This window comes from Neoarius graeffei, chromosome 15 (assembly GCF_027579695.1).
Source record: "Neoarius graeffei isolate fNeoGra1 chromosome 15, fNeoGra1.pri, whole genome shotgun sequence".
Taxonomy (NCBI): domain Eukaryota; kingdom Metazoa; phylum Chordata; class Actinopteri; order Siluriformes; family Ariidae; genus Neoarius; species Neoarius graeffei.
The window spans coordinates 47,699,453-47,726,625 of NC_083583.1; the positions used below are offsets into that span (position 1 = coordinate 47,699,453).

Below are 27,173 nucleotides of genomic sequence, written 5' to 3' on the forward strand. Positions count from 1 at the left end.
GCGTAGAGTATGCAGTATAAAATAAAACATAATATAATGTGCAGACTTTGCAAAAAAAAAAAAAATATATATATGCATAATTACAAAAGGAAATCAGACACATCAAATAACTTGCCTGTCCAAATAGGAACACAAAATACTCATCTCATTCTCATTATCTCTAGCCGCTTTATCCTTCTACAGGGTCGCAGGCAAGCTGGAGCCTATCCCAGCTGACTACGGGCGAAAGGCGGGGTACACCCTGGACAAGTCGCCAGGTCATCACAGGGCTGACACATAGACACAGACAACCATTCACACTCACATTCACACCTACGGTCAATTTAGAGTCACCAGTTAACCTAACCTGCATGTTTTTGGACTGTGGGGGAAACCGGAGCACCCGGAGGAAACCCACGCGGACACGGGGAGAACATGCAAACTCCATACAGAAAGGCCCTCGCCGGCCCCGGGGCTCGAACCCAGGACCTTCTTGCTGTGAGGCGACAGCGCTAACCACTACACCACCGTGCCGCCCCACACAAAATACTCAATACATAAAAATAATTATTATAAAGTAACAAGATACACCCTTAAAAGGTCCCATGGCATGAAATTTTCACTTTCTGAGGTTTTTAAATGTTAAAATGAGTTCCTCTGACCTTCTTAAGTCACCCCAGTGGCTAGAAATTTCATAATGTGTAAACCAAACTTTGCCCAACATTTGAGAATGGCGCGTCAAAACGGCGCGTTGATAAGCTCTTCCCTTTACTACGTCAGCAAGGGAGATGATCCCCACGCCCCCCCTCTGGATTCCCACCCACTGTATGGATTGCCCGCCCAGTTGTAGTGAGGAGACCATAGAGGACACAACAACATGGCATCACCTAAGCGAGCGAAACATGGAAGTTGCGCTGTACATGGATGTGACAACACAGAAAAGAGTCTGTTTTTACTGCCGACGGGAGAGCCCCTGAAGACGCAGTGGCTTAATTTTATTTACTTCAATAATACGCCGTCGAGTCTACCTAAGACGGTGTATGTTTGTCGGAAGCATTTTCCTGATGAATGTTTCCACAACTTGGGACAGTACAGGGCAGGTTTTGCACATCAACTGTCACTGAAGCCTGGGTCCGTACCAAGCATCCCTGCCGCATCAGCAACAAACACCGAACAAGTAAGTGTATAACTGTTAAGTCGTTTTGCCGTGTTTTCAAATCGGTGCGTTAGCCTTGCAATGGCTACATTAGCTGTGCAGCTAACCGCTTCCTGCAGTTAGCCAGGTACTCTGCGCTACAAAACCAAAAAGCATGCAGCATGCTCTGTTAAACTGAGTTTAGTCTGGAAATTGACTGTAACTTATGAGCTTATGTTTGACTATTGCTCCGCAATGCATGTCTTCTGTTGGATAAGCGATATGTTGCTGTAGTTGCTGCTTCTATCCTCTTTGGTTATGGAGTGTGTGTTCAAGCCTAGGGTATTATACGTTCGTAAACTACCACTCCGAACATTCTCACTTTCTCTTCTCTGTGTCACGTTGAGTTTACGAAAGGAGTCCAAGGGAGAACGGGGTTTTGTCTTAGCAGCATGGCTACAGGCGCTGATAGCAGCGAGTATGTGTGTGTGCAGCTTGGTCAAGCCCCTCCCCCCATGGCCCGCCCCCACCCTCTACCCTTCCCCGCCTCCATGCTTCTCATTAGCAAAACGACGCACTGGGAAAAGGGCTGAAATGGGGCTTTCTCCCAGGAGGCTATATCTACGTGCCGAGGGTTCATTTCAAGAAAGGCTGCGGATATAACATCCGGAAGCCTCCACGAGCCCGTTTAAAGCATCAACAAACCACTGTGCCATGGGTCCTTTAAATAAAACATTAAATGGCACCATGGCACATTTTATTGTGCTTTGATTATTTGACCTGTTAAGCAACACAGAAATGCAAATTCCTGGAACCTATTGGTAAACAAGGTTTGCAAATTCACAGACTAAAGTTTACCAAAAGAAAGTAGGAATGAACAGCAAAAGTAAGCACAAATGTGTGCCTTCCATGCGTCACATCCTTCCCCCTTCAGGGACTTGCCTTTTACACTGGACAGAAGGCTGAATCTTACCTCAGCATGTCGATCCATCTGCTGCTGGTAGTAGTGCAAGTCTCCTAAGCGCAGTGCCTGAGCAGCCTTGCACAGCGTGACTGTGACAGATGGGGCGCCACTGAGCTCCAGCTGCTCCAGGTGTGCACGTGCACAGGCGGGATTGGCGTTCTTCATAAATGAGCTGCTCACTACATATGGGAGCTGGCCTGGCTCAGCCTTACTGAAGATCTCCAACACGGTGTTAGCAGTTTCCTGGAGATATAAACTTTTCTTTTCATAATCTGCCTTACACATTCCTGATCCTGTTATGATGAGGCGGACTTTTATGTCTAAAATGCTTTATTGTGTTAAATATATTGCAGTAATATGCTGTAGCACCTCCTATTGATACTTTCTCAGAGCATAGTTTGCAGTCTGCTTTCATCTGAAAAGCATCATTAATTGTGAAATATGTCCAGATGGCTGTGATTTCATACTATGTCCCAAAAGCCGACTGTATCATGTGGCATCAGATGTTGGTATCGGAGCATTTTTTACAAAGTACAAACACGAATAAATAAGCAGAGTGTCAGACTGATACCTGATACCAGTATTGATGTATCCTTAATTACAACCATTATGAAAAACTAATGTTGCAAGATTACATTTCGCAAACAACTTTACTTCTCAATAAAATGTCATAGCAATGGTTATCACATTAATATCGGTTTCTGTTGTGTTATTATTTGAATGAAATGCAGTGTAGAAAATTAAGCAAATGGTATATACAGTATATTCAGGTATCCTTTAACGTCACATGCATTTCTCAACCAGTTAAAGGTATCAAATATTATTTCAAAGGTCGTACAATCAGTGGATTTTTGGTTTCTGCTGTATGTGCACCCAGTGCATAAGTATATATATATATTTTTTTTAATTAGATTATAAAATAGAATATATTGGACATAGACATGTAACGATTCACTCAATTCACACTTCGGTTGACGATATTGGGTTCACGATTCGAATTTCCCACTATATTAAATAAAAAAAAGAAGAAGAAAATTTTATTACTAAAAAAATGCAACATCTATTTTCCTATTCTTTATCAACTTTCATTTTCCTTTTGTTAAAATGGAAAAAAACATTTATTTCATTTTCTTAATAACCAACAATAATAATTTGCTCACACTGGTAAAGGTTGCAGTCAAATATAATCCCCTATTAAATAAATATTCCTTTTATTAAAAATAAATAGGCATGGGTGGCACGGTGGTGTAGTGGTTAGCGCTGTCGCCTCACAGCAAGAAGGTCCGGGTTCGAGCCCCATGGCCGGCGAGGGACTTTCTGTGTGGAGTTTGCATGTTCTCCCCGTGTCCGCGTGGGTTTCCTCCGGGTGCTCCGGTTTCCCCCACAGTCCAAAGACATGCAGGTTAGGTTAACTGGTGACTCTAAATTGACCGTAGGTGTGAATGTGAGTGTGAATGGTTGTCTGTGTCTATGTGTCGGCCCTGTGATGACCTGGCGACTTGCCCAGGGTGTACCCCGCCTTTCGCCCGTAGTCAGCTGGGATAGGCTCCAGCTTGCCTACGACCCTGTAGAACAGGATAAAGCGGCTAGAGATAATGAGATGAGATGAGACAAATAGGCATTTTCTTAATAAACTTTTATAAATATTTCTACTACCTCCATTTTCTCTTCTTTTCTTTAGCTTTCAGCAGTTTGTAAGAGTGCTCCGATTTCTTGGTGAACCTATTGTCCAGTCAAATCACACAACAGCACCTTCCCATTTTAGATCTTTTTTTGCGTTTTCGCCGCATTAGAGCTGTGTTACTTCCACCTACAGTGAAGTCATGCGCATTCCCTCGATTGTACGTTATTGTGCCCTCTGCTGTCTAAACAACAGAATTACATCTAAGTAAAAACTATGACATTATGTAGCCTGATAAGAACCGTGCTTCATTTATTATTTCATCGACTTGAATAGTCATAAATTTATACCGCAATTTATCGTCGCACAATAGATCATTATATGCCTAACTGTATATAATAATTTTATTTTAAATTAATTGAAAAAATGGTGGTTTTCTTACTTCACTGAGCTCTTCCATGGTTTCCTCATAGAGAGAGTGCTTAAGGAAGAAGAGGAAGCCTTTCCCATAGTGTGGAACAGGACCTGTGCATATGGCAGTGTTTCTCTTGATTACCTCAGTCACTGACAAGCCAGACATCTTGTAGTACGGAAGAGCCAAGTGGCAATCCTGCTTATCCAGCCTAGAAAGCAAGTAGAAACGCAGTCATCCAGAAGTGCTATTTAAAAAAAGGCACCATCACGTGCTTACATTGCAAAACGCTTTATTTGAAATATCAAGAAAACCATCAAACTGTGTTCAAAAAGGACCCTACAAATAGAGTGTATGGATAGATAAACTAAACTGCAAGTGTACTACTGGTTACACAGCATATACAGTTGTGCTCAAAATAATAGCAGTGTCTTTAAAAAGGCGAGTAAATGTCAAAATTCTTCAAATAAATTGTACTTTAATGAACACAAATGCATTGGGCATACTGCACATTCTATTTCAAAGCAAGAAAATTGGAAAAAGTAATTACATTTCATAATATTTCACGGAAAGTCAAGAAATGTAATGTTCAAAAAAATAGCAGTGTTGACATCTTTCTTTGGAAACTCAAAAATGTACCATACAAACTAAGAAATTCTTGAAAATTCAACTTTGCTGAGTATCCTAAACTAATATTTAGTTGCATAACCATGGTTTCTGATAACTGCTTCGCATCTGTGGTGCATGGAGTCGACCAACTTCTGGCAACGGTCAACAGGTATTGCAGCCCAGGTCAATTGTACTATGTTCCACAATTCCTCTGCATTTCTTGCTTTTGCCTCATGAACAGCATTTTTTATGTCAGCCCACAAGTTTTCTATGGGATTGAGGTCCGGGGATTGTGCTGGCCACTCCATTAGTTGGATGCTGTTTGTCTGGAACCATGATTTTGCTCGCTTGCTGGTGTGTTTGGGGTCATTGTCTTGTTGAAACACCCACTTCAAAGGCATTTCCTCTTCAGCATATGGCAACATGACTTCTTCCAGTATCCTGATGTACTCAAACTGATCCATGATCCCTGGTATGCAGTAAATAGGACCAACACCATAGTATGAAAAACATCCCCATATCATGATGCTTGCACCACCATGCTTAACAGTCTTCACTGTGTACTGTGGCTTGAATTCTGTGTTTGCAGGACGTCTGACAAACTGTCTGTGACCCTTAGACCCAAAAAGAACAATCTTACTTTCATCTGTCCACAAAATATTACACCATTTCTTTTCAGGCCAGTCAATGTGTTCTTTGGCAAATTGTAGCCGCTTCAGCACATGTCTTTTCTTTAACAATGGGACTTTGCGGGGACTTCCTGCTGGTAGATTGGCTTCACATAGACGTCGTCTGATTGTACCAGTACTCACAGGCAAGTTTAGATCTTCTTTGATCCTCCTGGAGCTGATCATTGGCTGAGCCTTTGCCAGTTTGGTTATTCTCCGATCCATTCGAGAAGTTGTTTTTCTTTTTCTTCCTCGTCTTTCTGGTTTTGGCTGCCATTTTAAAGCATTTGATATCATTTTAGCTGAACAGCCTATAAGTTTCTGCACTTCTTTGTAGGTTTTCCCCTCTTTTATCCATTTCTTGATTAAAAGCCGCTCTTCATCAGAACAGTGTCTTGAACGACCCATTTTACTTGGTTTTTCAGGACCAATGCAGGACAGCCAGCATATGCAATGTCAGTTGCCTTGATCCTTAAATAAGGACCACCTGTTAACACCTTTTTTTTTTTTCACAAAATCAATGCCCTCCCTAATTGAACTCACCACTGCTATTTTTTTGAACTCACCCCTTTCAGCTAATCATTCAATTTCACAGAATCAGTAGCATGCACGGCAGGCCTGTTGGGTTGGTTGGTTTTCTATACCTTTACTATACCCTCCAGAAACTTGCTTGCGGTGTAAAGGTTGAAATTTTAACAAAAACAGTGATTTATCTTGCTACTGTTGAGGGACTGCTATTATTTTGAACATAACTGTATGAACATCATACCACACACGTCATAACTACATCTAGATCAGGGATAGTCAAATGGGGAACCGCAGTCTGGATGCAGACCAAGCAAATTACTCCAGTGGATAGAATCAAGCAGTGGGGAAAAACATAGCAGAACTGATCAACATGCACAAAAAAGAAAAAAAAGGCCGTCATTTGGCAGCTCAGTTTTTTAAAATCATGAGACACTGCAGCCTTTTCTAGATTTTCTGTTGCAGCTGCCATCATGCATTCATGTAAATTATTTACATGAAGACAGCTCAATGACAAAGGAAAGAATTTTCATAGAGATTTATAAATGTTTCCTTTATCCACTGGACAGAGATGTATTCTTATTCTCTGTTTCAGGACAAGTTCATGACCGATGTGTTCAGAGACTGTGGTACTAGTCCAAAGTGGAAACGAAGTTCCAGTGGGAAACAAAATAATCACTTCAACCACAGCCATAAACTAATCATTAAACACTAAAAGTTGTAACCACCGTCACCATTCAGTCATGTTGGTTATTTATCCGGACCATTGTATATAAAGAATTTAAACATGCTATACCTTTACAAATTTTATCTGAACCCCCTGTTCTAGATGATAGTTTTGTGTGGCAGATAAAGAGCAGTTTTCTCTGATCCACCTGCTGAAGCAGTCTCCCAGCTGTGCACAGCTCTCCTGGAAGGCTTCCTGGATCTGGTCTCCGTCTACGGTCGGACAGAGCAGACTGGCTCTGAGCAGCAGGTGAGCTTCACTCAGCAGATGAACACAGTCCTGGGACAGCGGGTTGGTCTGCTCATATCGTTTACTGTACTCCACCTGCCAGATGAAAACAACATGTAGGATTGAACAAATCCATTATTTAAGTATCGTTATCAGCACCAACACCAGCCCGAAACAACATCCTGGTATTAGATCAGATTTGATATTTTTTCTGATCCTATTATAGTTTTATCCTGTTAATGTACATCATGTCAACTGACAGGACCGACTAGTGGCCTAGTGGTAGCGTGTCCGCCTCTCGATCGGGAGATTGTGAGTTCTATTCACGGTCGGGTCATACCAAAGACCATTATAAAAATGGTACCTACTGCCATCTGGCAAGGCACGCTGCAATACAGATGTGCATGGGGAGTTAAACTCTCGTGGTTACCAGAGGGCTAGCCCCCCACTGTAACCCTAGCTATGTAATAGGCGAGAGGCCGAGGGCTATGGAAACGGAGATCGGCGCCGCCCGATGCGCCACATACAGGTTGGGCCTGGTTAGTACTTGAGTGGGAGACTGCCTAGGAATACCAGGTACTGTAAGGCGTGGGAAGGACTTTGACTTTTTTTTTTTGATGTCAACTGACATAACATATTGCTCGTGAAGTCAGAACTCGACCACCGCAGTGCCACTGTAGTTTTGCGGAAACAGATCCCGAAGAAGCTACACTCACTTTATAGCACGTTGACTAACTGGCTAACAATGATTTGTACATTCCCATTAAAGATTCTTCCAGTAAAATTCTTGTCCCTTCTTCATTTTCATCTTCATCTAATGAGCTTTCATATTTTAATTCAAAAGTTATATTCCTGAAAAGTGGGCGGCACGGTGGTATAGTGGTTAGTGCTGTCGCCTCACAGCAAGAAGGTCCGAGTTCGAGCCCTGTAGCCGGCGAGGGCCTTTCTGTGCGGAGTTTGCATGTTCTCCCCATGTCCACATGGGTTTCCTCCGGGTGCTCTGGTTTCCCCCACAGTCCAAAGACATGCAGGTTAGGTTAACTGGTGACTCTAAATTGACCGTAGGTGTGAATGTGAGTGTGAATGGTTGTCTGTGTCTATGTGTCAGCCCTGTGATGACCTGGCGACTTGTCCAGGGTGTACCCCGCCTTTCGCCCGTAGTCAGCTGGGATAGGCTCCAGCTTGCCTGCGACCCTGTAGAACAGGATAAAGCGGCTAGAGATACTGAGATGAGATGAGATATTCCTGAAAAGTATCATATGCCATGTCCACTGATGTGGTCGTTAACATTACAGTCGTACCTGTTTAGAACTAGGAAGTGGAGTTGTAATGTGACAAGCCCAGCGATACACACAGTGAAACGTTCCAGTGTTATTATCTTGGAATATCAGTGCTCTTGGTACAACACTCAACCAATCAAATTAGCGGACCAGAACTAACCACTGTATAACAATCATTAGGATTGGTAAATCAATTAATTCTCAGAAATGTGAGAGAATGACAAGTAAATTAGGCTGCTTTCACAAGGCCATCTTAGGATCGATCAGAAAACATCATTATAAATGGCTTGAGTGCTAGAATCAGAAACCAGTGCTTTTTTAAAAAATGATTCAAACATGGATGCTCGAAAGCAAAAATTGCTGTTCTTTTCCTACATAGCTTTCCGTGTAGATTTAATATGATGACTGAAAACAGAACATTCTTTATAAAGGTGATAAAACATGAAGTAAAATATCCAGATGTAAAGCTCGTTAATTAACCCCGCCGACAGTAGTCGGAGGGGTTATTATTTTCACCTGCGTCAGTCTGTGTGTGTGTGTATCTGTCTGTCTGTCTGTCTGTCTGTGTGTCTGCAAGATATCTCAAGAACCAATGGATCGATTTGGACCAAATTTTGTACGTGTTGCCAATCACCCAGGAAGGAAACCATTAAATTTTGGAGGTCAAAGGTCAAGGTCATGGCAGAACTTCGAAATTTTCGCCCAATGTATTTTAATAGGGAAAAGGCGGGGTTTGCACTCAGAGTGTCCCTGTCTAGTTCCCTTATATTTAATCCTTTGGTCTCAAATTACTGGGGTAGAGAAAAAAGAACAGATTTTAACTCCTATGATGCTTATTGGCTCATATGAAAGTGGACATGGCTTTAAGAATTTGTAGTTTTTCATACGTTTTTCTTTTATATTTAAACCTACAGTTGTGGTCAGAAGTTTACATACAGTGACATGAATGTCATGGCGATATTTGGGCTTTCAGTAATTTCTTTGAACTGTTCTTTTTCTGTGGCAGAATGTACAGCATACAGCTTTAATAAAAAAAAAAAAACACGAGAGTTTGGTACACAAGTTTTAATTTTCTTTGGGTTTTCTGAAATCAAAATTATACATACAGGGTCAAAAATATACATACAGCACACCTAATATTTGGGTAAAATGTCTCTTCGCAAGATTCACCTTGACCAAACATTCTTGTTTACCATGAATAAACTTCTGGCAGAATTCTGGTTGGATATTTCACGACTCTTCATGGTAGAATTGGTAGAGTTCAATTAATTTTTTTTTTCTTGGCATGGACTCGATTTATAAGCATGGTCCATCCATATATTTTCAATAGGGTTGAAGTCAGGCCTTGTTTTAAGCTTAATGTTAGCCTACTTTATCCTCCACAACCAGCTCTGATGTGTGTTTGGGTTCATTGTCCTGTAACTCCCAAATCATGTTCAAGTTTCTGATGGTTTATGCTGAAGAATTCTGAGGTTGTCCTTCTTCTTCATTATTCCATCCACTTTGTGCAATGAACCAGTTTCACTGGCAGCAAAACAGCCCCAGAGCATGATGATCCTACCACCACCACCAGCTGGCACAGTGTCCCTCTGTACATGGTGGTCATTGTGGCCAAACAACTCAATCTTTGTCTCATCTGACCATACAGCTTTCCTCCAGAAGGCTTTTTTCTTTGTCGGTGTGGTCAGCTTCAAACTTTAGTTAAGCTTGAAGGTGTCAATTTTGGAGCAGGGGGTTATTTCTTGGATAGCAGCCTCTTAGTCCGTGGTGATCTGAACTGTAGACAGTGATCCATCAGCTTCCAGTTCATGGCAGAGCTGTGCCATGGTGGTTCCCAGGTTGTTCCTGACCATCCAAACCAATTTCCTTTCAGCTGAGGGTGACAGTTTGGGTTTTCTTAAAGCAAAGTGGCTTGGCAAAGTGACTACACCTCACAATAACTTGGATACAATTGATTGAACTGATCTTGGAATTTGCAGTTGTTTAGAAATGGCTCCAAGAGACATTCCAGAGTTGTGTACATCTGTGATCCTCTTTCTCAGATCTGCACTGAGCTCCTTGGACTTTCCCATTTTACTGTGAAAGTGAGTGCTGTAAACAAACCCTTTTTATGAAGCCATAGAGAAGCTACCAGCTGTAATTGATCATGATCCCTAACAGGAAGTTAAGAGAGCTCAGCCTTGGCAAGATAAGAGACACTTTGGAAGTTTCAGTACCTCTGAATTAATAATCTAAGTGAGCGTATGTAAATTTTTGACCCTGTATGTATAATTTTGACCCTGTGTTGATTTCAGAAAACCCAAAGAAAATTAAAACTTGTGCACCAAATTCTCGTGTTTTTTGTAAATTAAAGATGGATGCGGTTCAGAGAAATTACTGAAAGCCCAAATATTGCCATAACATTCATGTCACTGTATGTAAACTTCTGACCACAACTGTAGTAGGCTCGGTAATGTTACGGTGACATTTGTATACAGTGTTTTACTATCAAACAAGCTTTAACTGTGTTGTCCATTTTATCTCTGTACTAAACATTAATTGTTTTCTCATCACCCTGCTCATCAGCAGCTAAACACAGGGTCATGAAAGTCTACACACAGAAAGCCAACAGCGCTCTGACTAATCTTATAACAGACTTGTGACAATAAAATAATTCATTTGTTTATACTGATTGAAAATGTTCAATAAGTTGATTTCAATCCCGCTGGCAGAACGGAACGCCATTGCGCATAAGGGTTAATAAAAGAAAAAAATAAATAAAATGCAGCCTGCCATGTTACTGAGAAACTGTCCTGGACACTTTCCTATGGCAGTAAATTTACTATTACAAATCACTCGAGATGCCACACAAATCCCTGTGAATTTGTTGTCACAATATATTTTCATCAGGTCATTAAAGTAAATCTTCCTTACCTTAGAGATGGAACTACTGTCTGAGCTGCTGTTATAGAAAATTAATCAACACCTACAATAGTGCTGTGGTATAATAGAGAATATCTAAATTCTCCTTCATCTTATTTAACATTGATACGAATGCCTGAACCTCTGCCCCAGACCATCTCTTATTAAATTATGTTTGGTATTTAATGATGGGGGCGGCACGGTGGTGTAGTGGTTAGCGCTGTCGCCTCACAGCAAGAAGGTCCTGGGTTCGAGCCCCGTGGCCGGCGAGGGCCTTTCTGTGTGGAGTTTGCATGTTCTCCCCGTGTCCGCGTGGGTTTCCTCCGGGTGCTCCGGTTTCCCCCACAGTCCAAAGACATGCAGGTTAGGTTAACTGGTGACTCTAAATTGACCGTAGGTGTGAATGTGAGTGTGAATGGTTGTCTGTGTCTATGTGTCAGCCCTGTGATGACCTGGCGACTTGTCCAGGGTGTACCCCGCCTTTCGCCCGTAGTCAGCTGGGATAGGCTCCAGCTTGCCTGCGACCCTGTAGAACAGGATAAAGCGGCTACAGATTATGACATGAGATGAGATTTAATGATGGTGAACTTTCTGAATAGAAGACCGAGCGTATTTTCACGCATTGCCATGCCCTGGTGCCTGATGTCTGTCAATGTACATGTCTGTCAATGTACATGACAATAAACATGTAGTGGCTATTAAGCAGAAACAGCATAATCAGATCAGGGTTAAACCGTACCATCTCTCTGTAGAGCTGCAAAGTGGACACGGTGCTTATCACATACAGGTTCCAGCCGTGGCCAGTCTCACTGGGCTCCTTTAGCTTTGATACAGAGGTCTTCTTGGATCTGGGACCAAAATAATAAATACAATACCAATGAGCTATCAGGACACCTCTATGGAAGGAACTAACATTGGATTCAGTATAATCTGGCACCATTATAACTAGTCCCTAGCTTTTCAAGGTTTTAAAGCCACACTGCACAATTCTACTGGTGAACCCATTTGGTCCAAAGGTGATCTAGTCCTTTAATTGATTTATTTTCTATGTTTTGATTAAAAACTATACAGAAGCTGCTTTAGCTGTATTCTCTCATTTTAGTCCAGTTGACAAAGTTTTTACTACATGATCACATTCCTATGGATGTAAAAAGCTAAATTATGAACCTAGATTAGCACACTGACTTTAATAAGTTTTCCCAACTGTACACCACATATCAGTTACTTCTAATATTTAAGATTAGTATAAATATGGAGGTGATTATAGAAAATTGCGCGTGCTAATCGGTTGAGAAATTCAAACGATTTCTCAATCATCACCTCAAGCAAAATGGCGGTCAATCGCTTTGTCACAGTAAGTGAGGAAGAATTAGAATTAGAAATTATGAAAGAAAATGCTGTTCCTAAAAACACTAAAGATGCTACGAAGTTTGGTCTAAAACTATTCAAAGGTAAGGTGGAATTGTGATTTTTTTTTTTTTAAATCGATTTCAAAAAGTACAGGGTGTTTCAAAAAAATTTGATATAATTTCACAATCTAATAACTTTGCCAATTCTAGTTCAACTGACCTCAAATTTTAACAGCATGTGTGGAAACAGGTTAAAATGTTATGTTTAATGTTATTTTTAGGTATAGAAATGCCATTCACTGGAAAAGAAAAGGCGTTGTGTGTGTTAGAGTACGCCCAAACACAGTCGAACAAGACTGTGTAGCATGCATTTATGAGAGAATTCTCTAAAAAAAAAAAAAATGCACAGTTTCCAAAAAAGATTGTTACCAAAGACATGCTGCAGCATGTTTCGCAGGCGCTGGACTACCGACTTGACGTGTGCCGTGTCTCAGGTGGCGCGCATATTGAAAATTTGTGAAATCGTTCATGGAATCCACATACCTTTGAATTTCTCATTTAAATTTTCAGGAATAAATCTTATATTACTCAAGATTAAGCCTGTTCAGTTTCATTTTCCTAGAGTATGTAGTTTCTGGGATATTTACATCTCAAATAATATCAAACTTTGTGAAAACACCCTGTATTTTATGTGACTTGGCATAGATAAGTGACAAGTCTGAGCAGATTACGTTTCATGCTGCTTTTGAAGATTGAAATAAATTATTTTTAATATGATTTTTTTAAATGATCACCTGTGTATTTATACTAAGACAATTATCCGCCTCAGGCTCAGTGAATAATAACCGAGACGAAGTCGAGATTATTATTCACCGATATTCACTTCGTCTTCAGCAAATTATTGTTAATTGAGTTATAGGGATAATGTGGTACAAAAGTTAATTCATCAAGAGAAGTTATGCCGTGCATGACTGAAAGAAATTGCTTCAGGTCATTAGAAGAGTACAGCCAGGATTACGAACAAATTCAGTGTTCAATTTTTTTTTTTAAGCAAACTACACCTACCAACCCAATTTTTTAAAACGCAAACAACACTGACTCACCCACCTAAAGACCCCGAATTAAATCAGCATGCTGCATCAGGGTGAATGCAAAACCGCTGATAAGTGTCCTACTTCGTGATTAATAATATTAACCCAGTTAAATCAACTCAGGCAATTACTGATAATTAAATTTGTTTGCCTTTCGTCTTCTGCTGTTATTCTCTTTCGGAATAAAATGCTTTCTGGAATCTATGTCATCCAACTGCACTATGTAATCCAACACAATTAAACCTCTGTGCCAGAACAGTTTTCATTTCCTCTGCACAAAAATAAAATATTTTCATACAAAAAACAAATCCAAATAACAGATGTTAGATTAGGTAGGTTCACACAGGATTAGCACACGGACAGGAGTACATTAGCGTTTCATTAACTTCAGGGGAAGTTTTTATGTTCGGTAGGTGATTAGAGGGGACACACAGGGCTGACTTACAGGAACGACCTGGACAGGAAGCTCTCCAGAGCTGGGCTGGTGGATGGATTTATACCTACCGCTAGGAAAATCCCTGCCAGTGAATTCTGCTCTTTTGATTTGCTACAATACAGAGCATTCGCCAAGTGTCAATGCACATGAAGCATGAAATAAGAGATTGTTTACATAATCACACCACATATGATCTGCATGAATTGTTGAGAAAACTGCCATTTTGTCAGGAATGCTGAGAGGTATAATTAAAGACACTACAAAGCATTGCTTGTATGCAAATTAAAGTTAGATTCAATTAAAAAAAGTATATAAATAAATAAAATCAAACTGCTTACATATGTAGATTTGTTTTTCATCCATCATTTGTTTAATATTAATCATTATTGGATTGAAGAATTGGCCTGCAGACCAGCCAAGCAAAATTAAATAAAGCTAAAAGCCAGCAAGAAAAAAATGGCAATACCAAGCTAAGAAAGAGAGCGAGAGCGAGAGAGAGATGTTACAGCTTTGCTGACCTTTTTTCCTAATAAACTGCACTACAGTTGATGAGAAAGACAACATTTGCATGTCAGTGACCTACGCAGATCTTCTAGTCGCTCGTTCCGGCTCCTCTTTGGTCTCAACGTCAGCAGCTGTGAGCAGCACAATGTGATTCCCGTCATGACCCAGAGACTTCAGACCGATGAACAGCTGAATACGGAGGGCGCAAACTTCCATAGTGAAAGGAGGACAGGCCTGGACAGGCAGACAGAAAATACAGAAGGATGTGGAGTGGTATAAAATCTGATATTCGCAAACACTGGCTGGAGCTTGTCAGAGCTGCGCAAGTACAGTACCAGTCAAGGTTTTCATAGGTTTTTCTGTATTTTGACTATTTTCTACACTGTAGAACAATAATGAAGGCATCAAAACTATGAAATAACATCCATCCATTATCTGTAGCTGCTTATCCTGTTCTACAGGGTCGCAGGCAAGCTGGAGCCTATCCCAGCTGACTATGGAGGAGAGGCGGGGTACACCCTGGACAAGTCGCCAGGTCATTGCAGGGCTGCACACAGACACAAACAACCATTCACACTCACATTCACACCTACGGTCAATTTAGAGCCACCAATTAGCCTAACCTGCATGTCTTTGGACTGTGGGGAAAACCAGAGCACCCGGAGGAAACCCACGCAGACACGGGGAGAACATGCAAACTCCGCACAGAAAGGCCCTCGCCGGCTGCTGGGCTCAAACCCAGAACCTTCTTGCTGTGAGGCGACAGTGCTAACCACTACACCACCGTACCTCCCCTATGAAATAACATCTGGAACATATATGGAATTATTTGGTAAACAAACAAACAAACAAAAAAAAAGTGTTAAAAAACAAAAACAAAATGTGTTTCATATTTCAGATTCTTCAAAGGAGCCAGCATTTACCTTGATGTCACTCTACACATGATTGGCGTTATCTTAACCAGTTTCATGAGGTAGTCACCTGGAATGCTTTTTAATTAACAGGTGCCTCGTCAAAAGTTATTTAGTGCAATTTCTTGCCTTCTTAATGTGTTTGAGATCAAACAGTAAATAATAAACATGTAGTAAATAGCCCTATTCCACAACTGTAGTAATCCATATTATGTCAAGAACTAAGTAAAGAGAAATGACAGAACATCATTGCTTTAAGACATGAAGTGTCCCTTAAAGGATAAAAATAAAGAAACATTGAATTAGAAGGTGTGTCCAAATTTTTGACTGGTCCTGCAAATACACACCCCTTGGGGGGGGACCCCTGTGTATGTACTTGATTTGTTTTTCAAATGATCATGAAAAGCTGTATTTATATTTCAGATATTATGTTGAAGTTATGTTAAATGTGAACTAGACATGTTAAAGTGACTGATGGGTCTAAATATGTGATTCATATGACGGGATATCCATCTCTTACTGTATATAAGCCAATAAACAGAGATGTCTTAAGTCAAAGAGGCAGCCATTGCTAATTTCTCTTCAGGAAGTTAGCAGGACATGGCCACATTCTCATCCTGTTTACCTTCATGGTGGTGTCGATGTAGGGGTCCTCGACTCGAGCAGCAACGGCACTGCATCTCACAGTGAAACACTGCAGAGCATTTCTAAAAAAAAAAAAAAAAAAAAAAAAAAAAAAAAGAGTAGCGCGAGACTTCAGGTCTTTGCTTTAGATCTCTTCCAATAAAACAATTAACTTGCAAACATGGGGGAAATTTACATAATGAAAATACATATACCCAAGATAGCAGTAACATACGAAAAATACATCAGCAAACATACAAATCTGATTAAAGATGGAACTATAATACGTTTCCCACCACAATGCTGTTTCAATTCTCAATTCTGATTGGTCAAAACTTTGATTTTTTTTTCTATATATGCAAATCATAGGTTTATATTAAATGTGCTAGTTCTAATACATTATCATTTCATTCAGCAGATCCTGAATGGTCGGCGATCCACGTAATCTGAACATAAAAAAAAAACAAACATGTTTTTAAAATGTGCTCTTATTTAACAAATAAAAATGTATAAAATCATTGAGATGGTAAAATTTTCTGTAAGGATATGTTTATTGAGCATTTATGGCAGTAAATATCCAGCGTCAGTGACTGTAACCATCAGAGGTAAAGCTTTAAGAACAAGAGAGTCATCAGGAGATGACATATCCCCTTGGCCCCCACATGGAACCCCACTCCATATTTTCCGAAATTGAATTGGTTGCCATGGAAATATGGAAAAACTAAAAAAAAAAAAATCACAGAAATTCCAAAACGTCAAAAGGCACAACTCCTCTAGTCACTTAGCATAACTGTCAGGTTTCATGAAAAAATTCCTAATAGTTTTAGAGTTATGTTCAGGAAACTAAAATGTTAAAATGTACATTTTCTACAAAGGTGGACAAAGTACCCAACTTAAGTCAAAGTACAGATCCCACTGGTCAAATGTTACTCCGATACAAGTGAAAGTTATACAGTCAAATTTTTACTTAAGTTAAAGTACTTGCTTTTAAAAATACTTAAGTATTAAAAGTACATTTTCTGTCAACGCATTGTTGTATTATTGCCACAACACTTACAAAATCTAATGCCATTACTAAAAAGATAGAAATGTGAATTCACAAAATGAACACATGCTGTGCCACCATGGTGGTTTAATGTTAAGCTAGCTAGTCAGTGAAACTCCACCTGACATGCTAGCAAACTCTTTTCAAACTCAAAATCATATTGGGTAGCTAACGCTACTAGAAAAGAAAGATTTCTACATTCTATTTAGCAAGATTATGCTAAAACATATTTCTGAAAGGACTTCAGGTAAGTTAACGTTATTCATGTTAGTATAATTCTGTTTTTACATGCTAACTAACAGTATCCAAGTTAACTAGCTACGTGTTAATGTTAGCTGTGGACAAGGCTACGGCAGCTTGGCGGGAAAATCCATAGAAAGTCATTTGACTACCCAGACTGCATAGCTATTACAGTGTTATTGCTAGCTCTAAAAGCACAGACAACTTCAGTGCAATCTTTCTCTTGGAATAAAACATTTACAGACCTCAATATGCTTGCGCAGGTTGGATAGCGAGTTTTTGTAGGCTGTGACGTGGTTCGTTTTTGGCAAACAAAGCAAACATTTAAAACAAAACGAATCTTTAATCCTTTAAGAAAACTGAAACATGGGTTCATGGGGGCCGCACGGTGGTGTAGTGGTTAGCACTGTCGCCTCACAGCAAGAAGGTCCTGGGTTCGAGCCCCGGGGCCGGCGAGGGCCTTTCTGTGTGGAGTTTGCATGTTCTCCCCGTGTCCGCGTGGGTTTCCTCCGGGTGCTCCGGTTTCCCCCACAGTCCAAAGACATGCAGGTTAGGTTAACTGGTGACTCTAAATTGACCGTAGGTGTGAATGTGAGTGTGAATGGTTGTCTGTGTCTATGTGTCAGCCCTGTGATGACCTGGCGACTTGTCCAGGGTGTACCCCGCCTTTCGCCCGTAGTCAGCTGGGATAGGCTCCAGCTTGCCTGCGACCCTGTAGAAGGATAAAGCGGCTAGAGATAATGAGATGAGATGAGATGGGTTCATGGGCCATGGGTGCGTGTGTATTCCCCAGAAGAACCGCCTCCTTCCATTCTGCCATTAACTGATCATGTTCAGTAACACTGCTGAGAAATCATTGAACTTGATTTTATACAGCCTATGGACGTGACGTGACCCTAGTGATTACTGACCGGCTGTCTCAGTGTCACCTGCGAATAAACCATCACGTTTTAGAAAAGAAAAGAAAAAAACATCCACTTTCAAAGCTGCTTCATAGTAACGAGGACCTTGATAGAAATGTAGAGGAGTAAAAAGTACGATATTTGCCTTTCAAATGTAGTGAAGTTAAAGTCATAAGTTTAAAAAAAATTTAAAATACTCTAGTACAGATGCTCAAAAAGTGTACTTAAGTACAGTACTCAAGTAAATGTACTTCGTTCCTGTCCAACTCTGATTTTCTGCCATATGAAAGTGTTCAGGACAAAGGACTTTTTGCACTTTCTGGTTTCTCTGTAACATGACAAGCTCCATTTTATTGTCTTATAAACTAATAGAGAGAGAAAGAAAAGGTTTGTGAGGGAAAGCCTTATACTCGCTGCTATAAATGTGCTGTAAGTGACAACATGAACTAACTTGGTTTGCTATGAACGGTTTGATTAGATCATTATTAAATAAGTTAAATACTTCAGAAATGTGCCATAATAGGAAAATATGAACTCGTTTCCTGATTGAGCTGCATAACCCTTCTGCAGCAAGATTAAATCTTTGGTTTCCTTCTCTATAAACAATATTGTCTTACCGTGTGATGACATGGAGAAACTGGTCGCAAAGCAAAGCCTGATGGGCTTTTTCCGGGTACTGGTAAGTAGAAATGAGCTCTACGGTGTTCTTCAGGCTGTACATGTAACCAGCATTTGGCAGAGAAAAGAAACAGAACATACAGGCAGGATCACTCTTTTCAGCGTCACTGCTTACATCCAGATTACCTGCGCAAAATGAGAGGGAGAGTCCAGAAAACTTTATGGTGTGTGAAATAAACATGATGTCTTCTGAGCGTAACCTGGAAAATGATTACCAGTGTACATGGGGTGGAGCTGTAGGGAGTGTAAGCGTGTCTCCTCCACACTGCAGCCCTGGAAGAAATCTGGGGCAAACCTCCTAAAAACAGGACAAACAACAAAAATGCTTTCCACTTTCCCATAACGTACATAAATCGATCAGGAGATCCTTGGCCATTGGTGTTTTTCCACCTGTACAGGATGTAGGTGAATCCCACGTTGTCACTTGCTTCTGTCTCCATCCTAGTCCACTCTAAAGACAAAGACACCCCACAATCCTTTGCTTTATCTCCCAGCATCTCCAAATGCTTCGGGAACATAAAGAAGTCATCGGACTCGAGGGGACTCTGTGGTTCTTTTTTAACATCTAGATAAAAATGAAATGAAACCTGTAAATACCCAAGATACACATTCCTCTCAGAAAGTACAACTGTAGTTAACAACTGCCTGTAATTCTGAAAAGCATTACATTACTGTTCAAATTTTAGCATCACATCTGATCATTTGAATTATTTAATGCACCATAGTTGCATACTTAAGTAAACTGCATTCTACTTTTATGCGCAAATCAGAGAATTACATCAGCAATAAAGAATACACAAAACAAAGCCTACCAATATTGTCAGTAACACCAGCTGCAGCCAATTCATCACCAGGCAGCTGTGTATGCTCTTCATTTGAGGTACGTCTCCTTTCTAGGTTCTCCAGCTTCACCACCAGAACCTCCAGCTCTGTCTGCAAGGCCACGTACACACCACAGAGTGCCACCTGCAACGGGCTCCAACCAGAAACGTACAGGATGAGGAGCCTCTCAAAGTCAAGGGCGTCGACTTGATCGCTAAGTGACTGCCGCTTCAAACCAAACAGCACCAGGCTCTTTGCACAGGCCACCAGCAGGGCACCAGTTATGGAGCAGCAGGCAGTGCAGAGCGGTGTTTCTGACAATGGTATCTCTACGATCTCCATCTGTTCCTTGGGGGTACCATGGAGAACCGGACCACGCATGAGGTGCCCGAGCAAACGAACACCTACACGCTTCTTCTCAGCTGCTTGGTAGCGCCAGTTGGTGTAGGCCCTCAGGTAGGTGGCACCATTCTTCTCCTCAATGGTGACTAGGTAATCCCCTAAAAAGGGAATAGAAAGGAAGAAAGCTGATACTAGAAGTGCCAAAAAGGCAGAGGTATGATTCCAAAAGGTATAGCCAAAGAGGGCAAGGAAACAATAGGCAACAAATATGTGAAAAATAACAAAAATTGGCCAGTACTTGTCAGATGGCCCTATTTTGTTTTTAACTAAGCCTATGCTTGATACTACATAATGCCACAATATTAAAGCTAGGCTAGACAATTTATTTTAGAGGTATTTTTGTTACATTTCTTGAAATTCTCTTTACATCCCGACAGAATGATGATAAACAAATCAAATGCTCTGACAATTAAAAAAAATAATAATCTGTGGTAATCACAGGGCTGTAAAAAGCCTGTCTGATCATTTCAATCGATCTACATGAAATGACTGGATGGCCTACATTCCTGCCTACCTGCGTACACACTGCTCATGCATTCATTGTACGTGACCAGAGTCTTCCACAAGGCTAGACAGACATATTGCTAAAGCTAGCAAGGTTGGACAGCTTTCCAACAGCTGAAAAACGTTTGGAAATCCACAGACCTGACCACCAACACCAAAATTAGAATGTTTAATACCATTGTAAAACCAGTCCTGATGTACGGCACAGAGATATGGAGAAATACTGTCACCATCATGAGAAAAATCCAGGCCTTCATCAACACCCATCAACACCATCCTTTGTATACACTGGCCCAACACAATCAGCAACAAGGAATTGTGGGAGAGGACCAACCAGACTCAAATACAAAAGGAAATCCTCCAAAGATGCTGGAGGTAGATTGGCCACACACTTCGTAAACATGCAACAAACATTACAAAACAGGCCCTCACTTGGAACCCAAAAGGGAAAAGCAAGAGGGCAAGACCGAGAAACACCTGGCGAAGGGACCTAGAGGGAGATGTAAAGAGGATCGGTAAGACGCTGAAGGCCTGGATTTTTCTCAGGGTGGTGACAGTATTTCTCCATGTCTCTGCACCGTACATCAGGACTGGTTTTACAATGGTATTAAAAACATTCTAATCTTGGCAGTGGAGTGTGTGACCAGCAGTGGAGCGTGTGACCAGCTTCAAATTCCTGGGGATCCACATCTCACAGGACCTCATCTGGACAACCAACCGCTCCAACCTGGTCAAGAAGGCTCCCCAGCATCTCTTTTTCTTGAGGACTCTGAAGAAAAGCCACCTCTCTTCAGACATCCTGGTGAACTTCTACCACTGTACCATCGAGAGCAACCTAACCAACTGTATTACAGTCTGGTATGGGAACTGCTCTGTCTCGGACCGGAAGGCACTGCAGAGGGTGGTGAAAATCGCCCAGCGTGTCGTGGGAGCCTCACTTCCTGCTATTGAGGACATCTACAGGAAGAGATGTCTCAGGAGAGCCATAAACATCAACAAAGACTCCTGCCACCCAGCACACAAACTATTCACTCTCCTGCCCTCTGGAAGGCACTACAGGAGCTAAAACCACCAGGTTCAGGAACAGTTTTTTTTCCTTTAGCTGTCTCACTGCTGAACTCCGCCCCCCCCAGTCCTGGTCCCGGTCCCCCCCTCCACACACACACCAACCCCTCGAACAAACTGAATTGACTTGAACTGACTTCACTGCACTATCACCATTTGCACCACTGTTTATTCATACCGTGTTTTGTATATACTGCAAATATCTAAATCATACCATTGCACTATAGTTCATTCATATTACACATTTGTTCATACTGTAAATATCTATCATATCATTATACCATTCCATACCCTGTAATTCCTGTACATTTATATTTGCATATTACACTTGTGTTATTGACTGCTATGCACTTCTGGTTAGATGCAATCTGCATTTCGTTGCCTTGTACCTGTGACATGTGCAATGACAAAGTTGAATCGAATCAAATCGAATCGAATCGAATCTAAGAAGTGGAAACAGATAGAGGAATTGGCCCAGAACCGGAAGGACTTGCGAAAACCTGTTTGCAGCCTATGCCCTCTGATGGACGATGTGAGATGATGATGAGCGAGGTAGTCGCACAATAATTGCAGAGAAAGACCAGCCAAAGTTTCCAGTTACCTGAAAATTAAAACAGTGGTTTCTGACATTCTGTTGGACAGATAATTAGCTGGTTTGTTTTGGTTTTGGGTGAAACAACATTCTTGCTCATGGATGCATCCTCCAGCAGGAGTCAGGCAATGCGTGTTCATGTGGTTTAGAGGAGTGGCTTTGGAAGGAGGCGAGATTTTTCAGTTGCTTTGAAAATCTAGCTGTGGCAGCTCTGGCTGTTTTCTCCAACCTTGCCTACCTTATCTGTAATACCTGGGAAATAAAATTTGCACATTACTAAAAATAACACACAGGTGTTTTAACCTAACAAGCATGTTCTCCCTGGGGCTGTATTGGTTTCCTTTGGGTTTTCTGGTTTCCTCTGACCTACTAAAACATGTCAAGCAGACTGACTGCTCCGAATTCCTTCCTAGGTGTGAATATGTGTGTGTGTGTGTGTCCATCCATCCATTATCTGTCGCCACTTATCCTGCCCTACAGGGTTGCAGGCAAGCTGGAGCCTATCCCAGCTGACTATGGGTGAGAGGCGGGGTACACCCTGGACAAGTCGCCAGATCATCGCAGGGCTGACACAGATGCCCCTTTTCCACCAAATCAGTTCCAGGGCTGGTTCGGGGCCAGTGCTTAGTTTGGAACCGGGTTTTCTGTTTCCACTGACAAAGAACTGGCTCTGGGGCCAGAAAAACTGGTTCCAGGCTAGCACCAACTCTTTGCTGGGCCAGAGGAAAGAACCGCTTACGTCAGCGGGGGGGTGGAGTTGTTAAGACCAACAACAATAACAAGACCGCGAAAGCCGACATAACACCGGCTAACGTTAGCTCATAACAAAGGCTAACATAACCATCTCACATTCAGTGTAAGAGTCAAAATGTTATTAGGTTATTACCGGTCTCCTAGAACGTAATCACCGTCCACTCAAAACCTGTCGATCAACACAAACATATTGGATTTGCCGTTTTCTGATCCCAATGAAGCACCGTAAAGCCAGAAGCAGCAGCTGTACAAACGCGAAGTCATCCACTATTGTTGTTGTTGCTTCGATGTTCATGCCAAGGTTTATGCAAACGCAGCGACATAACTGACGTATACAGTGACGTAATGACGTGGCTCCCCTTAGCACCCCGAGCTATGGAAAAGCAAACTGGTTCTCAGCTGGCTCGCAAGTTGAACGAGTTGTGAACCAGCACCAGCACTGGCCCCGAACCAGCCCTCGAACTGATTTGGTGGAAAAGAGGTAACAGAGACAAACAACCATTCACACATATTCACACCTACGGTCAATTTAGAGCCACCAGTTAACCTAACCTGCATGCCTTTGGACTGTCGGGGAAACCAGAGCACCTGGAGGAAACCCACGCGGACACAGGGAGAACATGCAAACTCCACACAGAAAGGCCCTCGCCGGCCATGGGGCTCGAACCCGGACCTTCTTGCTGTGATGGGACAGTGCTAACCACTACTGTGTGTGTGTGTGTGTCATGCCTTGCAATGGACTGGCATCCTATACAAGGTGTCGCCTCATGCCCAGTTTTCCTGGGATAGGGTCAGGATTCACCAAAAGCTGACAAGAATATAGGAAGGAAGGAAGGAAAGAAGGAAGGAAGGAAGGAAGGAAGGTTATCTATTTGTGGGTGAGGAAAGAAAACTAAGTTATAGGTCAGATTTATTGAACATAAAGTGAAAAACTTTTCTACTTGTCTGACTCTGGATATTTTGAAGGGGAAAGTGTGGACTCACCCAGACGTGCAGCTTGTGAATAGGCAAGGCAGGCAACTGCTTGGGGCCCCCTGGCCCAGGGGGCCCGAGGGCTTATTTATTTTGTTTTTTATTGTTTTTATTGTTCTTTACCATTGTATTTTCACATTTGGAATTTAAAAAACTTTGGTTTCATACATTTTTCATTGGTGTCAGATTATTTATAACATATTGGTGATAAACACTGGTCAAAAGGGCCCCCTGGAAATTTTTGCCTGGGGCCACAACAGACTCTAGAATCGCCTCTGGACTCACCGATCTGACTGTACACAATACTGTGCACTGTTCCCATGGTGGAGAAGCGGCAGATGAGAGGACATTCCTCCTGCTGCATGTGATACGCCTCGATCTTACATCCTCCAGCAGAGACGACGAACAGCGCGCCCCCGCCGCAGCACACCAGCCCGGGCTCCTGCGCCGCCGGGACGATCCGCTGACAGGCGAACGGGTGGCAGTTATACACATGAACCATTTCAGCAGCGTTCACTCTTTACACGTTTAATCGGTGTTCAGACACGGTTCCCCCTCACCGAGTGCAATCTAATCATCCCTGAAAGCCGCTACAGCACTCACTCAATCACTCACTCACCATCACATGCTTTACAGTCTTGTGATGATCCAGCAAAAACAACAACAATTAATTTATTCGGATTGTCAGTTCCGCTTCCTGATTGTCTTTTTTCCAAAAGAATGGAAATGAAAGAATAAAATAAACTCTACCTTCCTGCATATGTGCGAAAAATAACTTGGCTAAATACTGAAAGTAAACAAGCAAAATAACATGCCGCTGACTTCCGGCAGAGGAAAAAGGCGGGGCCTACATGTTCAATCTACTCACTTATTGGTTACTTACCATGACAACAAAGCAAACTGTAATATGATTGGCTAATACTCTCTTTCTCTCGTCAGAAACTTTTTTTTTTTAAACTAATGCTACATACCAGTACATATAGTACTATTTTGACAGTTTTGGTTGATAACCAAATATATTTTTTGACAGTGTACCACAAAACAAGAATGTTATTCGTTATTAAAGTATTTTATTGATACCTTTTTGCTTTTCTGTTTGGAAATACCAGAGCACTGAATTCAGCCCAGTTCACTATAGACACAGACAACCATTCACACCTACGGTCAATTTCTGAAGGTCTTTTGCAGTCAAACAGGGGGTTTTATTTGCCTTTCTAGCAATCCAACGAGCAGTTCTTTCAGAAAGTTTTCTTCATCTTCTAGACCTCACCTTGATCTCCACTGTTTCTGTTAACTGCCATTTATTAATAACATTACAATCTGAGGAAACAGGTACCTGAAAACACTGTGCTATGTTCTTGTAGCCTTCTCCTGCTTTGTGAGCATCAATTATTTTATTATTCAGAATGCGAGGGAGTTGCTTAGAGGAGCCCATGGCTGTTGATATTAGGGACACGTTTGAGGAGTCAGAGAATTTATACAGCTTTGAAATCTGCATGGGCGGCACGGTGGTGTAGTGGTTAGCACTGTCACCTCACAGCAAGAAGGTCCGGGTTCGAGCCCCGTGGCCGGCGAGGGCCTTTCTGTGTGGAGTTTGCATGTTCTCCCCGTGTCCGCGTGGGTTTCCTCCGGGTGCTCCGGTTTCCCCCACAGTCCAAAGACATGCAGGTTAGGTTAACTGGTGACTCTAAATTGACCGTAGGTGTGAATGTGAGTGTGAATGGTTGTCTGTGTCTATGTGTTAGCCCTGTGATGACCTGGCGACTTGTCCAGGGTGTACCCCGCCTTTCGCCCGTAGTCAGCTGGGATAGGCTCCAGCTTGCCTGCAACCCTGTAGAACAGGATAAAGCGGCTAGAGATAATGAGATGAGATGAAATCTGCATCATCTGACCTTTCCTAACGAAGAATTTGAACAAGCCACGGCTCAATAAGCTAATTAAAGTGCCATTCCACCATTGGATGTATTCTTTGGCATAAAATACAATATATTTTATGACAACATGACTAGACAGAGAAATCTTTTAGCTTCAAAATGATATATCAAACATAATTTTTTGACAGGGCGGCACGGTGGTGTAGTGGTTAGCGCTGTCGCCTCACAGCAAGAAGGTCCTGGGTTCGAGCCCCGGGGCCGGCGAGGGCCTTTCTGTGCGGAGTTTGCATGTTCTCCCCGTGTCCGCGTGGGTTTCCTCCGGGTGCTCCGGTTTCCCCCACAGTCCAAAGACATGCAGGTTAGGTTAACTGGTGACTCTAAATTGACCGTAGGTGTGAGTGTGAATGGTTGTCTGTGTCTGTGTGTCAGCCCTGTGATGACCTGGCGACTTGTCCAGGGTGTACCCCGCCTTTCGCCCGTAGTCAGCTGGGATAGGCTCCAGCTTGCCTGCGACCCTGTAGAAGGATAAAGCGGCTAGAGATAATGAGATGAGATGAATTTTTTGACAACGACAAGTATATTAATTTTGCGACCAAAGTCACCTACCCTTTTAATTTCCGCGCGGTAGTGAAACGTGATGTCATCGGCAGGTTCCCCTTCTTGTGTACCACGTCACGTGTGACGTGGCACAGATTATCAGCAATGGCGGATAGAACGCGATTTCCACTTGTCGATTGCTGTGCCGATATTCACCATCGACCATCTCCTTTGGGCATCACTTGCTATTTTCCTTCGCTTCTTTTCCGAAGCTGACAATCGCGTTCTATCCGCCATTGCTGATAATCTGTGCCACGTCACATGTGACGTGGTACACAAGAAGGGGAACCTGCCGATGACATCACGTTTCACTACCGCGCAGAAATTAAAAGGGTAGGTGACTTTGGTCGCAAAATTAATATACTTGTCGTTGTCAAAAAATTATGTTTGATATATCATTTTGAAGCTAAAAGATTTCTCTGTCTAGTCATGTTGTCATAAAATATATTGTATTTTATGCCAAAAAAATACATCCAATGGTGGAATGGCACTTTAAGGTCTGGAACCTTGGTAAAAAGTTACCTGAGAACTCAAATGTATTGGGGTGCCCAAACTTTTGCATGGTGTTCCTTTTCTTTTTTCACTCTCCAATTGTACAAAACAAAAATAATACACAAATCTTGCAGAAAACGCTGAAAAGAAATGTCTCGTCTTTACCTTTATGCCTTTTGGTGATCAGTTCATCTTCTGCTCACTTAACTATTCACAGTAACAGATATTTTCAGTAAGGGTGCTCAAACTTTTGCATGCCACTGTACATGCC

At 41.8% G+C, this 27,173-nt stretch overlaps 1 protein-coding gene across 4 annotated transcripts in view; it reads right to left on the reverse strand.

The window, feature by feature from the left end:
• hps3 (HPS3 biogenesis of lysosomal organelles complex 2 subunit 1) overlaps positions 1-24,763 on the reverse strand; it is a 43,506-nt gene extending 18,743 nt beyond the window's left edge. The window contains exons 1-13 of one of the 4 annotated variants that reach the window (XM_060941515.1): positions 24,559-24,763; positions 24,225-24,402; positions 19,642-20,151; positions 19,220-19,394; positions 19,045-19,127; positions 18,769-18,955; positions 15,966-16,047; positions 14,509-14,663; positions 13,935-14,036; positions 11,789-11,897; positions 6,789-6,964; positions 4,142-4,322; positions 2,088-2,321 (exon numbers count right to left, since the gene is read on the reverse strand). In XM_060941515.1, the coding sequence (XP_060797498.1) occupies positions 2,088-2,321; positions 4,142-4,322; positions 6,789-6,964; positions 11,789-11,897; positions 13,935-14,036; positions 14,509-14,663; positions 15,966-16,047; positions 18,769-18,955; positions 19,045-19,127; positions 19,220-19,394; positions 19,642-20,151; positions 24,225-24,402; positions 24,559-24,561 (2,175 nt within the window). In that variant the 5' untranslated portion in view covers positions 24,562-24,763. Of the gene's footprint in view, positions 1-2,087; positions 2,322-4,141; positions 4,323-6,788; positions 6,965-11,788; positions 11,898-13,934; positions 14,037-14,508; positions 14,664-15,965; positions 16,048-18,768; positions 18,956-19,044; positions 19,128-19,219; positions 19,395-19,641; positions 20,152-24,224 lie in introns of all 4 variants that reach the window. The other 3 variants (XM_060941514.1, XM_060941516.1, XM_060941517.1) reach the window with 3 other exon arrangements.
• Between the last annotated feature and the right edge of the window lie 2,410 nt (positions 24,764-27,173).